At 33.0% G+C, this 15,871-nt stretch overlaps 1 protein-coding gene across 16 annotated transcripts in view; it reads left to right on the top strand.

The window, feature by feature from the left end:
* Positions 1-15,871, top strand: part of RBM26 (RNA binding motif protein 26) — an 88,875-nt gene that overhangs the window by 52,718 nt on the left and 20,286 nt on the right. For 10 of the 16 annotated variants that reach the window (XM_031655927.1, XM_031655926.1, XM_031655925.1 and 7 more), the window contains exons 14-18: positions 919-990; positions 9,334-9,459; positions 9,807-9,881; positions 11,300-11,467; positions 13,006-13,110. In XM_031655927.1, the coding sequence (XP_031511787.1) occupies positions 919-990; positions 9,334-9,459; positions 9,807-9,881; positions 11,300-11,467; positions 13,006-13,110 (546 nt within the window). The remainder of the gene's footprint in view (positions 1-918; positions 991-9,333; positions 9,460-9,806; positions 9,882-11,299; positions 11,468-13,005; positions 13,111-15,871) is intronic. The other 6 variants (XM_031655932.1, XM_031655930.1, XM_031655929.1 and 3 more) reach the window with 1 other exon arrangement.

Below are 15,871 nucleotides of genomic sequence, written 5' to 3'. Positions count from 1 at the left end.
AAACTGCCTGAAGAGTGAAGTTGAGTACATTAAATCTTATTTTTTCTATCATCTTTTTACTTAATTAGAATTCTGTTCCAGAGATAATTGTGTAGTAGACTGAACTAAAAGCTTATGGGAAGGGAAGGCTTAAACCATCAAGTTAAGCATGCTTGATATTATACTGTTTTAAGTACTTAGACTGCTCTCATAACTTTGCATCACTTATTCCTGACTCTGGGATTCTTTTCTCCGTGTATCATTTCCTTCCCACTTCCTTCGACACTTGAGTGGCAGTTTCTTGTTTCTACACTCTCAGTCTCTGAAACTTAGCTTTCCTTTGTCTCCCGATGTTTCAGCATTTGCTGTGTAAAATAGAGTTAGGATGTAGTATCCTACTTAGCTAATGGATGCCACCTTACTAAAGTATTCTTCCTAGATAATTCCTGAAGAGTAAGATATTGAATTTCTGCAAGGACATGCAGAATATCAGTTGGTAAATTATTAGTTAATTTTAAAAATGCCCAGTCCTAACATCCCAAATTATCTCCAAATACAGTATATTTGGATATAAAATAAACATACTTTAGAAGAAGTTGGCACTATTTTTAAGCTCAGTAAATGGGCATATATTTTAATTTTTAAAATTTGAGATTTTCTCCTAATTTATTCTGTGTCAGTGGCAGGGACTTTAGCAACCACATGGCTCAGACCTCTTAGTTTACATCATTTTTCATGATTGAATAATATTGCATACTGTTTATTTTTGTTTTCCCACATATTTTCTTTCTCTTTCTTTTAAGAAGAACCAAGTTTTTGTGGTTAGTGTTGGTATACTCATAGGCTCTGTATATATTAGTAGAATCAGAATGTTCAAGATCCCAACAGACTTTTATATGTTTGGGGAAACACTGAATATGTCCATTTTAATTTTTTTAGAATGTAACTAAGTTATCTGTGAAGGACAGGTTGGGTTTTGTATCAAAGCCATCTGTTTCAGCAACTGAAAAGGTAAGAAGAATAGCATGATGTGTTTGTCTTGGCTTCATAAATGTTTTCAGGTGGCATCTTAATTTTTAATTTTTTTCATAGTTCTAAACTCTGGCTTCTTAATAGTATCTGTATCTTTTCCTACCTTTTGCTTTCCATTTGCTGAAAAAGAAAAATATTTTCCTTTTTTTACTTTTGCATCAGCATTTTAATACTTGCCTCCCACTATATTTCCGTGTATTCCATTCCTTTTCTTTGTTTTATTCTTTTTATTTACTTTGTTTTCCTTAGAGATACTGTGCATTTTGATTTGACAGCTCTGGCAGCCTAATAGAAAGGGCCATGATTAGGAATTTCACCTGAGTTTGAGCCCTGGCTCTTCACTTACTAACTGCATGACATTGGGCAGTGTTCTTAATTTTTCTGAATCTTTTTACTCATCGGTAAAATGGTGATGGTAATATTTGTCTTGCTCATGGGGTTTTCTGAGGATCAAATAAAATCATTTGTTTACATATATTTTCATAAAATGGAAAAGATGATGTAAATGTAAGTTTTTTACTTATTACTCAACAGTAATTGATGTAGCATAACAATACGTTTAGTCATTTTTTTTAATGAAGGGGTAAATATTAAATCAGGACCATTTATGGATATATCTTATAGTTTTGTGTAGATGTTATTTTTTTTCTGTTTAGGTATGAGTAAATGCTTTGTCTTTAATTTTATTTGAGGCATATGAAATCACAGAATGTGAGAATTAAATAATCTTTCTTAGTTCTATATGCTTATCTTAAAATCAAGGCCCAAACAGTGTTATGATTTCATCTGTATACTGAGAATCACTGAGCCAGAACTAGAATTTGGGGCTCCTATTTCTGGTCCATGGCTCTTTACAGTTTGAAGATTGGAAATCGATTTCAGAGATAAACAGTACATCAGTGAGATAGCTGCCCTGTTGTCTTCACTATATTCTTCAGTATATTATTTTCTTTATTTACAGTGTTAAACTTCGGCAGTTTTAGATATTTGAATCTGAGTTTGTGTATCAGACTTTCCTCTTGGGCATCTCAGCATTACTTCGGGCATAATGTGCCTAAAATGAATTCGTTGTTTCCCATATAAATTAACTTATCCTAGCCCTTAGATCAGAAAGTGATACCACCATTTTCTAAGCTGTGTGATCTAACAGCCTTACAATCATTTACTTGTGTTTGCAGACCACTTCTTTTTCTGCCACCTTCAGTTCCCTAGCCTCTGGGTGCAGTGTCTTAACTGGAATCCTGGAATTCCCCTCCTCTAGTTTGTACTGTCACCATCCTACACTCAGACTTATTTTGGTGTTAATTCATTATAGAAACTTTGAGTTTCTCAGCTAAATTACTTTCCTTGATTCACAGCTCATCGATAACTCAATAATTCTAGTTCTGTTACTTCTGCTCTAGTCTTTCCTTTCTACCCAAGGGAGTACTTTTCTGCTCATTGTCCTTTGGCCTTTCCTGACTTTTATTATTATTATGTTTTTTGGGGGGGTGATTTTTCTGGAGTGCATTTCCCCCACCTAACTAAATTCTAGTCATTCTTTAAAGAGTCAAAGTCTCTCTAACATCTCCCATGAAACCTCCAGATTTTTCTGTTACCCCCCTCCTCCTTGGAATTTCTGTGCTGCTTGGTCTGTACCACTAAATTTAGCAGTATCAAATACTTACTTTGATTAGGTTTATCCTCCTTGAAAATAAGTATTGCAGAAGAAAGAAACACTGGAAGTGTTTGAGGTGATAGATTTTGATTATTACATAATGTATGTATGTATCAAAACATCACACTGTACCCCATAAATATGTACAATTCTGTCAATTAAAAGTAAAATAAAACTTAACACTAAGTTCAGCTATACTTAGCGTACTACTGAGCAATTCTAGAGACATCTGAAATACTCAGTTATATTTGGAGTCTGTGTAATGTAAGATTTGGACTTTTAAAATTGAAGTATGTACTGATAGCTTTTATAAAATTTTTGCAGTGTATTGTGAGTACAGATTTGTAGTTGATAACTTTACTAATGGATAGACATATATATATATAATGTTAATGCAATAAACCACTAACTGAATTTTTATGGAGAAAAATTCATTTGTGGTAGCAAGCTATTTATGGGGAAAAATATTTTTGATAAATACTGTAAACAGCCTATTAAGGAAAACAGTAAGTATGTAACTTTTATTTGTCTTCAGTGAGTGTCTTTACAGAGGAACATTTTATTTTTGCTTATTTCTGTTGTTTCTGTTCCCCTAATCCTTAGGGGGTTTGGGTCCAAAACACTTACAGGGCAGTGATTCAAAGAAGTCTTAGAAAGAATAGAAGAATGTTCCCCATCATCAAATATTAGTTGAAAGATTCTTTATTTAAAAAAAATGAAGGCAGGGGAAAACCCAAAGCTTGTATCTACACAGTATCCTATGTCATTATTAAAGTAAATGAATGCGCAAATGTAACATTTTATACCTTCCCTATCAACCACATGCAGTAAAACCTTTAGTGATTATTCTTTATTCTGAGACCGCATTTTCATGAGGGGGCTAGAAGAGATTAAAGTTAAAACGTAATTGCTGATGGTAAATACGAAGATTTGCAATAGGTATTTAGTTATTATGTGAATAGATTTGATAAATTGTGTTTGAGTGCCTCTGCTTACTAAAGAAATTCATGAAGAATAAAGGGCTACATCTGTGTATACTGTCCTGGTTAGTTTTTTTAACTGTTCAAATTATCTTGCTAAATGCCTTCTAAATTCTAAGAAGGTAAACTGAATAACCAATGGAATATTTAATCTTTTTTATCATATCAGCTTTAGATATCGAATTTATGATACAGGATGTTATTGTTCTTTACTCATGTCTTTTGCAGTTTAAAAATATATCTTGGTCTCTTTGCTTGATGGTATATTAACATCTATACCATGGAACTTTTAAAAGGAAAATTGTCTGGTATAATTAAAAGAATATTGCATGTCATAGAGAAACTTCAGCTGTTGGTTTAGCAGCTGCCATTGTGTAGATGCTAAGCAAATCTTACTATGTTTCCTTGGATTTTTGAAATTTGGATTTGTTGTGTAACTTTGCTACTTTAAAGATTTAGAGGAATTTGGCCGGGTGCATGGCTCACACTTGTAAACCCAGCATTTTGGGAGGCCGAGGTAGGCGGATCACGAGGTCAGGAGTTCGAGACCAGCCTGGCCAATACAGTGAAACCCCGTCTCTTCTAAAAATAAAAAAATCAGGTGGGCCTGGTGGCGGGTGCCTGTAATCCCAGCTACATGGGAGGCTGAGGCAGGAGAATCGCTCGAACCCAGGAGGCAGAGGTTGCAGTGAGCCGAGATGGCGCCACTGCACTCCAGCCTGGGCGACAGAGCTAGACTCTGTCTCAAAGAAAAAAAAAAAAAAGGGGGGATTTGTGATAGTTTTTTTTTTTTTTTTTCTTAACTGTTATTGACTTTTTAATTTTTTTAAATTAATGCATTGGCCTCTGTTGGGATTATCTCGATTATTTTTTTACAGGAAAATATGAAATTAATTTATTTGAATATATTAGCTTTGCTGAACTTTGTAGTAACTAGGCTATTTGTGTAGCAAAAATTCATTACTAGCTGTACATATTTTTTACTTTGATGTTTGTTAAAATATATCTCTGCAAGATTTTTAGTCTTTGTTTCTTTTAATCCCTTTGTCTATTCCACTTATATGTGGAATCTTAAAAAGTTGAACTCATAGAAACAGAGAGTAGAATGGTGGTTACCAGGGGCTGAGGGCAGGGGATTGGGAAATGTTGATCAAAAGATATAAAACTTCAGTTAGACAGGAGAAATAAAGAGATCTATAGTACAACATGGTGACTATAGTTAATAACAATGTGTTGCGTTCTTGAAAATTGCCAAGAAAGTAAATTTTAAGTGTTCTCACCACAGAAAAAAAGGTGAGGTAATACAAATGTTAATTAGCTTGACTTAGCCATTTTACAGTGTGTATATTTCAAACAGCATGTTGTACATGATAAATATACAGTCATCAGCTTACAGTGATTTGACTAACGACTTTTCAATTTGATGATGCATTTATTACTTACAAGTTAAAAATGTATCTTCAACTTAAATGGGATTTCAACTTACAATGGATGTAGCCCCATCATAAGTTAAGGGACATCTCTATGCAGTTTTTGTCAATTAAAAGAATAAAATTTTGAAAGATACAAACAAGGTAAGATAGATCAGTGCATTCAAACATACTTTGTATTCTTGGAATTTAAAAACTATTAATATCTAAAAGTATGTATAAATTTAACTTTAAATCAAAATCCCATTCTTCTCATCAGAATTCTCAGGCTTGGTACAGAACGCACATCTATGTGCTGCTTTAAGTGAATATCATAAACGAACATTCAGATTTACTGAACAGGTGACTATTTACTTACTATGAAGACTGACCATACAGTAACTGTATTAATACACTTCTTACACATAGTTCCTCAGATACCGTCTTTTGATTGCATTAAACCAAGGTATTTCTGCTTTAAAAACCTGTTGGAGCTATTTATTGTGAGTGAGTGTGGCTGTTAAACATCATAACTATATTTGTATGTAATGTCTACTTGGGCATTGGTTATTTAAAAATGATGCTTGGATAACTTAATTTTACAAAACACTTTTTCCCCTTCCATTCTTATCTATGAAAAACAGCTGTTTTTCTCTTTCTTTACAATTCCCTGTAGTTATGACTGGTAATACTTTACATAGGAAATAAAATAAGGAGGTGTTAATGGATTGTAACCTCCCTCTCTTTAGGGAAAACTAAAGGTATTAGTGCTATACATTTTAACAACACAGCATGTGATACTTTTCAACTTACTTTCTGAGTTCAGCATACCAAACCTGACAATATACTATAAAAAAGGAAAATTACAGACCAACATCTGTCATGAACATAGACACAAATATCCTAAACAAAATATTAGCAAATGCCCAGTGATACGTGAAATATATAATCAGTCATGGCCAAGTAGTATTTATTCCAGAAATTCAAGGTTGATTTACCATTGGAAAAATCAGTTTAATTGACATTAGTAGAATGAGGGAGGAAAAACCCTAGATGATTTACCTCAGTAGAAAAAGCGTTTGATAAAATCCGTTACTTAGTTACAGTAAACACTCTGCAAAGGAGGAATAGAGAAAAACTGTTTAATTTGATGGAAGGAAATCTGCAAAAAAAGAAAAAAAAACTGCTACAGCTAACATAATATTCAATTGTCAAATATTGATTGTTTTTCCTTGAGGTTGGGAAAGACAAGGATGTCCATTCGCATCACTTTTATTTTTTTTTTCAGTTTTGTACTGGAGAGACTCATGGGTACACTAAGAAAGGAAAATAGAATAAACCATATAAAGATTGGAAATAAACAAAACTGTTTACTTGCAGATGACATGGTTGTAGATACAGAAAATCCAAAATAATTCACACACAGTTGAGATTAAGTGTAGTAAGATGTATAGAAGTAAATATGTAAAAATTACAGCACATATAGAAATGCATTTGGAAAATAGAGATGTGGTTGTTTGGAGAAGTCAGTGTGTGTGTTCTTAGGAATTGAAGTATCTTCTTTTCTGTTGGGCTTGTTACTTCCCTCCACTTATTTCATTTTTAATAGATTTTCTTCTTTTGAAAACACGTGCTTCTTACTATCCAAACTATCTGATCTCCAGAACCAAATAGATTCAAATAGTGAACAATACAGTTCATTGTTTATAAGTCACATTTTTACATTTTAACACCTCTGACATTGGGCTGTGTCTTATAATTGTTAGACACAGGTTATGACTGGCAACCTTTTTTTCTTTAGAAGGGGTACATAATGATAGTGTGTCTTGCAGTCACTGAATTGTAGGCTCAGTGAGTCACATTCGCGCATGTTCTAGGTTTACAGAGGGATGTTCCTAGATCATAAAAAGGAAATGGGAATGCTTCTAGGAATAAAGGAGTCTTATCATTGTCAGATACTTTTATTCACTTTGAACCAGCACTCCTTAGCCTGATACTACATGTTAAGAATGATTTGAAAAGAAGTATTCTCACTGAAACTGGAGATACTTGATTAAATCAATTATATGGGTCTGTTCTGGGCTTCTCACTGCTTTTATTATGAAGATAATATAAAATAAAAACTGGAAAATTGAGTTACGATATTCATTGTTTCCCACTTAAATAATTAGGATTTTTTTTTGGCCACAACTTTTCAACTAATGGAATCCTCATGAAGAAAACAGTTTGTGAAACTTAATTAGACTCTGTTTTCAACAGCTTATCCTGTGTTTCTCTACTAATACAGTTATTGTCTTATCTTTGTATAGTCATATGGTTTGGCGTTTTGTGCTGTGGTAAGGTAGCATGGAAGAAATTTTTCTCTAGAACTGCAAAGAAGGGTCACTGAAGTGTGACCACAAACAAAATCTTTGTTTAATTGGTCAGTTGTGGTGGCTCACACCTATAATCCCAACACTTTGGGAGACCAAGGCAGGAAGATTGCTTGAGCTCAGGAGTTTGAGACCAGCCTGGGCAACATGGCGAAACCCTGTCTCTACAAAAAATACAAAACATTAGCTGGGTGTGGTGGTGTGCAGCTGAGGTCCTAGCTACTTGGGAGGCTGAGGATCACTTGAGCCCATAAGGTGGAAGATTCATTGAGCCAAGGTCCGTGCCACTATGCTCCAGCCTGGGTGACAGAGTGAGACCCTGTCTCATAAGTATAATAATTGATCAAATTTTAATACACATCAAGTGTTGTTAAGAACCTTTATTTTTAAATGTCAGCTGTACTGTATGAAACTAGTACAGTTATGGTATTTTAGGTTTTTATTTCATTTAGAGGCTAACACCCTCTTGAATACTTAGAATAGTGATTTGTGATGTTCCCTAATCAAATTTCATGATGAAAGCTTAGAAAGTAGTCTTCAGATTGCTACTTACCTGTTATATTTCAGTGGCTAAAAAATAGGGCCACTTTTCTCATTTATACTCTTAAACTTGAGTAGTTCTTTTAATCTTATTTAGGTCATGAACTCCTTTAAGACTTTAGAAACAGTTTTTCCTCGGAAAACTTGCAGTGTTCACACACATGCTTTCATGTTTAGTTTTATAGCGTTCGTAGATGGCCCTGCAGGGATCCCTAGGCTTCTTTTTAAGAACCAGTAACCAACCACCCCATGGAACTTAAACTGTTTTGCTTTTGAAGGGTAAAAAAGGTACCCAATCCTTTTTTTTTTTTTTTTTTGAGCTGACCATTGTGTAGGAAAGGTTGTCCACTCTGACCTGTAGTCATTTCAGTCTAGTTTAGTGCAGAAATGGTTTTTTGAGTACTTACCCTGTGCCCTGGGCACTGTTTGTAGCACTGAACCAAGTTAAAAAACAAGCAAAATCTCTGCCCTCTTGGAATGAAGTTTTGGGTTGGTAAGGACTTTAGACACCATCATGTTCATCTTCCTTATTTTATAGATGAGCAAACTGAGGCCCAAAATGGTACTTGATCTTACCCGTGGTCTCATAATTAGTTGGTGACAAGACTTAGGTACTGGAAGATGCACAGAAGAGAAAGGCATAGTCTTTATGTTAATGCCCTTACAATGTAGATGGGGAAAAGACACATTAATTAATATATTATCAGGTCGTTTTTTTACTAAATCGCTAACACTAACTAAAAATAGCTAATAGCATTTTTACCTAATAGCCAAAGGAATAAAATTTCATGTGAAGACCTGGGTAGAAGAGAGAAATGATTCAGGCTTTGTAGACGTCTTGATTTTGTTAGGCTGATTCTAAGCTGGGTTTTGGGGAATAAGGTCAGTTCAAGCTGAAGGAACATTGCTACCAAAGGAATGGAGAATGAATGCAATAGGGTATGTTTCAGAACTGGAGATTGCAAATGATCATGTTAAATTGAGGGACAGCAACCAGTTTCCTCCTGTGCCATGCTCTTGAGTGTGGTTTTTGCTTTAGTCACTAAAAATATTAGTAAATATATTCAACAACTCATACTTTCTCAGTGATACAGTAATAGCAGTGTTTTTGACATTTTTATGTTTTTCTTTACTTTTTTTTCTATAGGTATTTGGTGTTAATTTTTTTTAAATGTTAGAGCTTATTTATACTCTACCTTTCAAATCACCAAATATGATTTCATTTTTATAAGTATAAAATACGTTTAGTTCAGTGTGTTTTGAAGCTAAAGTTTGACAGTAGTGCTTTAAAGTTGAGTTTTATAGAAAATAGGATATCATGAATGGCTGATCTATATTTTTAAAAGTTAAATTTGTATTGGTAGGTGTTGTCTACATCTACTGGCCTAACAAAAACAGTTTATAATCCAGCTGCTTTGAAGGCTGCACAAAAAACCTTACTTGTTTCCACCTCTGCAGTTGATAATAATGAAGCACAGAAAAAAAAACAGGTAAGTACAACTGGTATAGTATAAAAAATTTTTGCATATAAGAAAGATTTTCTTTGTGTATGTGTTTTTTCAGTGCTTATTGCAAAATAAGACTAAAAGGGTGTTTGTTGGCTGCCACTGAACCTTTATTTTCCATAGTATAGCAGTAAATAAAAATTTTTTCTTTGAAAGAAAGGTTCCCGTGATTAATCTTTGAAACTTGCATACATATTTTAAGTTTTACATAGAAAAGGCTTGCATATAATTTTTGTTGACAGGCTTCTGCGATTACAACCATTTCTCTTCTCTTGAATAGTATTGTTTATCCTTAGTAATATTCTAATGATATTTTTGATCCCTGATTCTAGGAGGCATTGAAACTTCAGCAGGATGTAAGGAAAAGGAAACAAGAAATTTTAGAAAAGCACATTGAAACACAGAAGGTAAAATATTAGAGTTAGATTTGGCAAAATTGCAAATGTTATAATTTGGAGTGAACTTAATGTTATACTACATAGTCATAAAAAGATTTGCTGTAATTGATAATGGTAAAACAAATATTTGTCAATGATAATATTGGAGATGAAGAGCATACATCAAATGGTGGGTATACTTATACTTTAACTGGTACTATAGTTATCAACATAAAATGAAATTAAGGTGTTTATTCAGCTGTGTTGCTGCACAGTAGTTTGTTCAACAGATAATTAAATGGAACCTTTTTTCTCAGTATTGATATGTACCTTTCTTTACTCGCTTAGGATCCTCTAGTCCTGTGTTGTTTAGTATAGCAGTTAGTAACCACATCTGACTGTTGATAGCTACATCTGACTGTTGAGCATTTGGAATGTCTCTAGTCCAAACTGAGATGTGCTATAAATGTAAAATATACACTAGATCTCAAAATGTAGTACAAAGAAAAAAGTAAAACATCACAATTGTTGAAATGTCACATTTTGGATATATTAGGTTAAGCAAAATATTTTATTTAATTAATTGTATTTGTTTCTTTTTATGTTTTTAATGTGACTGCTAGAAAATTAAAAATCACTTATGTGATTTGCATTCTTTCTTTTGGACCGTGTTACTCTAATTTATGACATTTAATTAGTCTCAGTTCTTGATTATGTCTAGTAATGAAGGTTAGTAGTATGACATTTCAAAATGTTGAAAATACAGAAACTGCATTTTGATTTGAAATGTATATCTTTTCTAATTTAAAGTTGGATGTACTTAAGAGAAATCACAGTACTTTACAAAACCAAAAACTGAAGCCATCCTAATTCAGGAAACCTACAATAATCATGTGGCTTCTTTTACCCCATATTATCTTTCTTATCTTATTGTTTCCTGTTCATGTTGGGAATATCATTCTCAGGTGAAAAAGTAATTAAACATTCATTTTTTCTAATATCTCGTTGTATGAAAGGAACCATAAAGCTTTTTCTCTCGTTCTTTCTGGGCTGGAGATGACATTGATAGTGGGAATACTTAGAGGTGGTAACATCAACAAATGAATTAGAAAGTAAAATTGTTAATATATTTTTCAAAAATGATAATTTTTCAGTGATAGAATTGAGTTTCTTCTGGTTGTGTGCTTTGAACTTATGTTCTGAGAGACCCGAATAGTAACAGTTCTTCACAGATTTAACCAAGAGTAAAACTTGAATTGAGATACAGTTAGCATCACTGAATCTGCTATTCTGCTATCTTTAGATAATTCGTCGTGGTTAACCTTCTCACAAATGCATAAACTAAAAAAAGTAGTAATATTTATTTTTAAACTTACTTTGCAGTGTTTGTTTTGTTAATGATAGTAGGAGTAATTAGCTTTATTTTTCTCTTTTTAAAAATTTGGCAGATGTTAATTTCAAAACTGGAGAAAAACAAAACAATGAAGTCTGAAGATAAAGCAGAAATAATGAAAACTTTAGAGGTTTTGACAAAAAATATTACCAAGTTGAAAGATGAGGTCAAAGCTGCTTCTCCTGGGCGCTGTCTTCCAAAAAGTATAAAAACCAAGACTCAGGTATTTTAATTTGTATTGTTCATATTACTACTTACTAAAGAGTATTAGACACTACATTTTTAAGATTCAGTTTTTCTTGTAGGTAATATCTTATGTTCAAAATCTGACCATTGTATGTACCATTCTCCCCCTGCCATAAATTAAAAAGTATGAACAAGTAAACTCTACTAATTTTTTAAATTCTGTGGAGTTATAGTTGGAAAGTCAGTAATTAGAAAAATAGTCATGGGTAATCTTGAAAAGGCAGCTTGAGGACAAAGTGATATAGGTACTTGACTGCTTGACTGAGGGTTTGAGTTTTATATAGTAGTAGTTGGTGATATAGAGGGTTAATAATAGAAAAGTATTAATAACATTCTGACAACACTGTCCACAGTGGGTTGATTGAAAAGGGGAAAATTCAGGTAGATCAACCTATTAGATACAAATAAGTGAGCAAGATAGTTTTAGATGGTAATAAGTAATTAAGAAAAAACAGTTATACAGTGTTTATACTTGGTGTGTCTGTATGTATGTATATATGTATAAAGTCATGACTCCAGTTGATATTTTAAATTCAAACCCAACATCACGTGGTTCTTCCTTATTTCATATTTTATTTATATTCCCATAATGACAACTTGGTTTCACTAATATCAATATATTATTATTAAACACAGTACTATAATACATTCAAAGTAGTACCAAAATTGCTACAACAATACCGCTCCCAACAGCTAACTAAATATAAAATTCAAAATTTATTTACATTCTTTAAAGCCTAGGTGTATTCCACTAAAGGTGTGAAGTCTGAACTATGGTCTAAAATTACTTTTGTCCCCCTTTTGTGTAGTTGCTAATTTGATAAAGTTAAATCTATTTGCATTTGTATTCAGTTTTGGATCCTCTCTCTCTGGCCCAGTTCTTGCAGATTATATTTTATTTTTTGAACAAATGAAACAATTCTCATGGTTCAAAAGAAAAACTATGTAAAAAGGAATACATAAAAGACCCCTTTCCCTTTGATTCCTGGCACTCTGTCCTCACCCCTTATAGGTCACCAGTATCATTAGTTCTGTTTTATCCTAGATTTTCTTTTTGCAAATGTATATATGTAGATAGGTATATTTTCTACACCAGTATCATTAGTTCTGTTTTATCCTAGATTTTCTTTTTGCAAATGTATATATGTAGATAGATATGTTTTCTACATAAAAACATACTCCGTATTGCTCATTAGCGCCTTGGTTTTTTAGGGATTGTTACTTACTTTTCCTTTCAGTTACTTCCTTTAAATTACCCCATATCAGTCTATATAAATCTCCTTCTGGCTGCTATATGGAAAATGAATTATAGGAAAATCAGTGAAAGTAGCAACAAGTTAGGAAGCTGTTGCAGTATTGTGGAGGTGTGGAGTATTTTGGCTTGTACTAGAGTGATTATACTGGAGATAGAAATATATGGATTAAATGGGACTGTGTAAAAGTTATTATAAAAAGGTTTGTATCAGTACAGGATAATAATTACTGTCACTTAAAATATTAATTACTATTTTTTAGATGCAGAAGGAATTACTTGACACAGAACTGGATTTATATAAGAAGATGCAGGCTGGAGAAGAAGTCACTGAACTTAGGAGAAAGTATACAGAATTACAGCTGGAAGTATGTTTAATCACAGCTACACAGTAGGCTTGAAAGAAGCAAATGCAGTTGTAGTGGTCAATTTAAAAATATATTCCCTTCCCTTCATTCTCATTAGTAATTGTTGGTAATCCTTGGCATATATATTGAGATGTTAATATAGGAAAGAGGGAAGAGGTCAACAGATTTTTCAGAGCTGCTAGGTAAAATCTTACTTAATGAGGAGTGGCAGTAATTCAGCCTATATCCCCAAGTTCCTCCATTTCTAATGAATTTTATTTCTTTTCTATTTTTGTTCTGTCCTCCCTGGAATAGAAACCTTATAATAAAGGCTTTTCAGGTATTCTTATGGAGATATTCTTTGCATATAAATTGAGTTGCTGTATGACAGTTTTAGTTGGAGAACTATATTGAGAACTATTTTGAAGAATATGTTTACTTGAGTTTTGCCTATAGATGGTGCTGTGGATGTTTAGAAAAGAGAAATAAACTGCTTTCTTGTAATTTAGTTAGATGGTTATTTATATAAGAAACAACTCCTGGTGAAATTAATTCCTGTTATATGACATGAGAATTTTTGAATAGCAAAACGATGTTCAGAATTTGGAACTGTATTTTGAAATAGACATTGACGTCATTAATACAGTTGGCACATGTCTATATTGTGGTTTGATACAGGAATTTAAGATTTTTGTACTTTAGATTATTTAGCTTTGTCTGAGATTAATGCTTTTTTCTGAATTTGTTGGCAACTTGATCATTTTTTGGACATGGTAGAAATCTATTTTGAATACTGTCATCCAGGTATTAAAGACTTAACTTTTAGTAGCTACCAGACTTGCCTTAAAGCTCTGTCTTCTCTGAAAGTCATAGGAAGCCATAGGATGTTGTCCTAAATGTGCATACCTTTGTATTCTCTGGAAACTTGAAGTGGTTGCATGTGTGTCCTCCCCAATATTTTTTTGGGGAAAAAAAAGGTTTGAAAAATATTTCTTTTATGTTAACAGAGAAATTGTGTTTTTCCCATTGTAGCGATTTTATGCCAGTGATGGTGGAATCTTTGAAACAAAATATCATTTTCAAAATTCTGGCCCATAATTTAAATAAATAATAGCATTAACAAAATTCCTTATTATTCTGTGTTTTGCTTTTTTGTTATAACATAGCTAAACACTGAATGACATTCTCTGTTTTTCCTTTATCATGGCTTATGTTTAGTTTTCAGTAATTATTAGTTTTATGCAGTAATGCAGTACTTCCCAGAGTGTGTTCGTTCACCACAGTAATTCCATTAGTTGTTAACAGAAAACTAGTGAAAAAGGTTCTTAGGCTAAATAATATAACCTTAGAACAGGTTGTATTGGATGTGCGTTTTTACTGTGGGGTTTCTTAGAGGCTTTTAATTTCTGAATCTCTAAAAATACATATTAAGTATTCAGTGTTACTCAAATTTATTTGTCCAGGGACCCCCGTTTTCAAGGAGCATTTTGAGGTATTAATATTCCTCAGAGCATACTTTTGTATATACTGTTCTATTACTAATATTAATCCTTGACCTTTAAAATTTATTATTATGTATTATTTTGTTATACTGACAAATGAAGAATTATATATATGATAATCCAAAATGTTTTGATATATGTATAAGTTGTGAAGTGATTACATCAAGCCAACATGTCCATCACGCCACATACTTGTGATTTTTTGATGAAAATTGAACATTTAAAATCTGCTGTCTCAGCAATTTTCAATTATACAATAATTATTATTAACTGTAGTCACCAACCAGTGCTGTACAATAGATCTCTAGAACTTACTCTTCCTATCTGACTGAAATGTTGTATACTTTGACCAACATCTCTCCATTCTTCGTGCCCCCACAGCCACTAGTAACCACCATTCTGCTGTCTGCTTCTATGAGTTTCATCATTTTAGATTCCATGTATAAGTGAGATCATACATATTTGTCTTTCTTTGCCTGGCTTATTTCACTTAGCATTATTATTTGGATATTAGATGATTATTTTAGCTAATGTTAAGATTAACTGTCTTGAGATGAAGAAACTGAAATACTTATACTAGCAGAGATTTGGCAGCTGTGCCAGCTTCACACTTCCATTGGGTATCTCACATCTAAGACTCAACATCTTCAGAGTTTTGCTTATCTTGCTCCTACACCCCATCTGTACAGTTATGCAAACCAGAAATCTGGCAGTCTTAATTGATTTCCCCTTTCCTTCAGCGTCTATATCTAATTAATTATCAAATTTTACATATGTTACTCCTAAATGTATCTTAAATGCGTTTACTTCTATCTCCATTGCCACTACTGTAGTCCAGACTTCCTTCTTCCAGTCTTTCGTAGTGGCATACTGAATGGTTTCCCAGCTTCTTTTCTTCCTTCTACTCTGTTCTTAAAACTCTAGCCAGAATATCCTCTTCAACACTGATTTGGTTACATCACTCTTTTACTGCTTAAAATCTTTTAATTTATTTTCATGGCTCTTGGGATAAAACTCAAAATCCTTGACATGATCCTTAAAGTTACGTGTAATCTGACTCTGCCTCTCTCCAGGCTTACCTCCCCATCCAACTACACTGAATTATATTCATTCTTTGGGAAATTACATTTCTTTCAGTGTTGGTGCTTTTTTTCATGCCGTAACTCCTACCTCATTCTTACCTTTTTCTTTGCTCCTCCTTTGATTCATTGAACAAGTATTAAATATAATTCACCAGCTACTGCTGGGAATAAAGCAGAGAATAAAATGGAAAAAAAAAA

The sequence above is a fragment of the Papio anubis genome, chromosome 15 (genome assembly GCF_008728515.1).
Source record: "Papio anubis isolate 15944 chromosome 15, Panubis1.0, whole genome shotgun sequence".
NCBI classification, from domain to species: domain Eukaryota; kingdom Metazoa; phylum Chordata; class Mammalia; order Primates; family Cercopithecidae; genus Papio; species Papio anubis.
The sequence above is the reverse complement of the archived record's forward strand: the minus strand, read 5'-3'. Positions and strand labels throughout refer to the sequence as shown.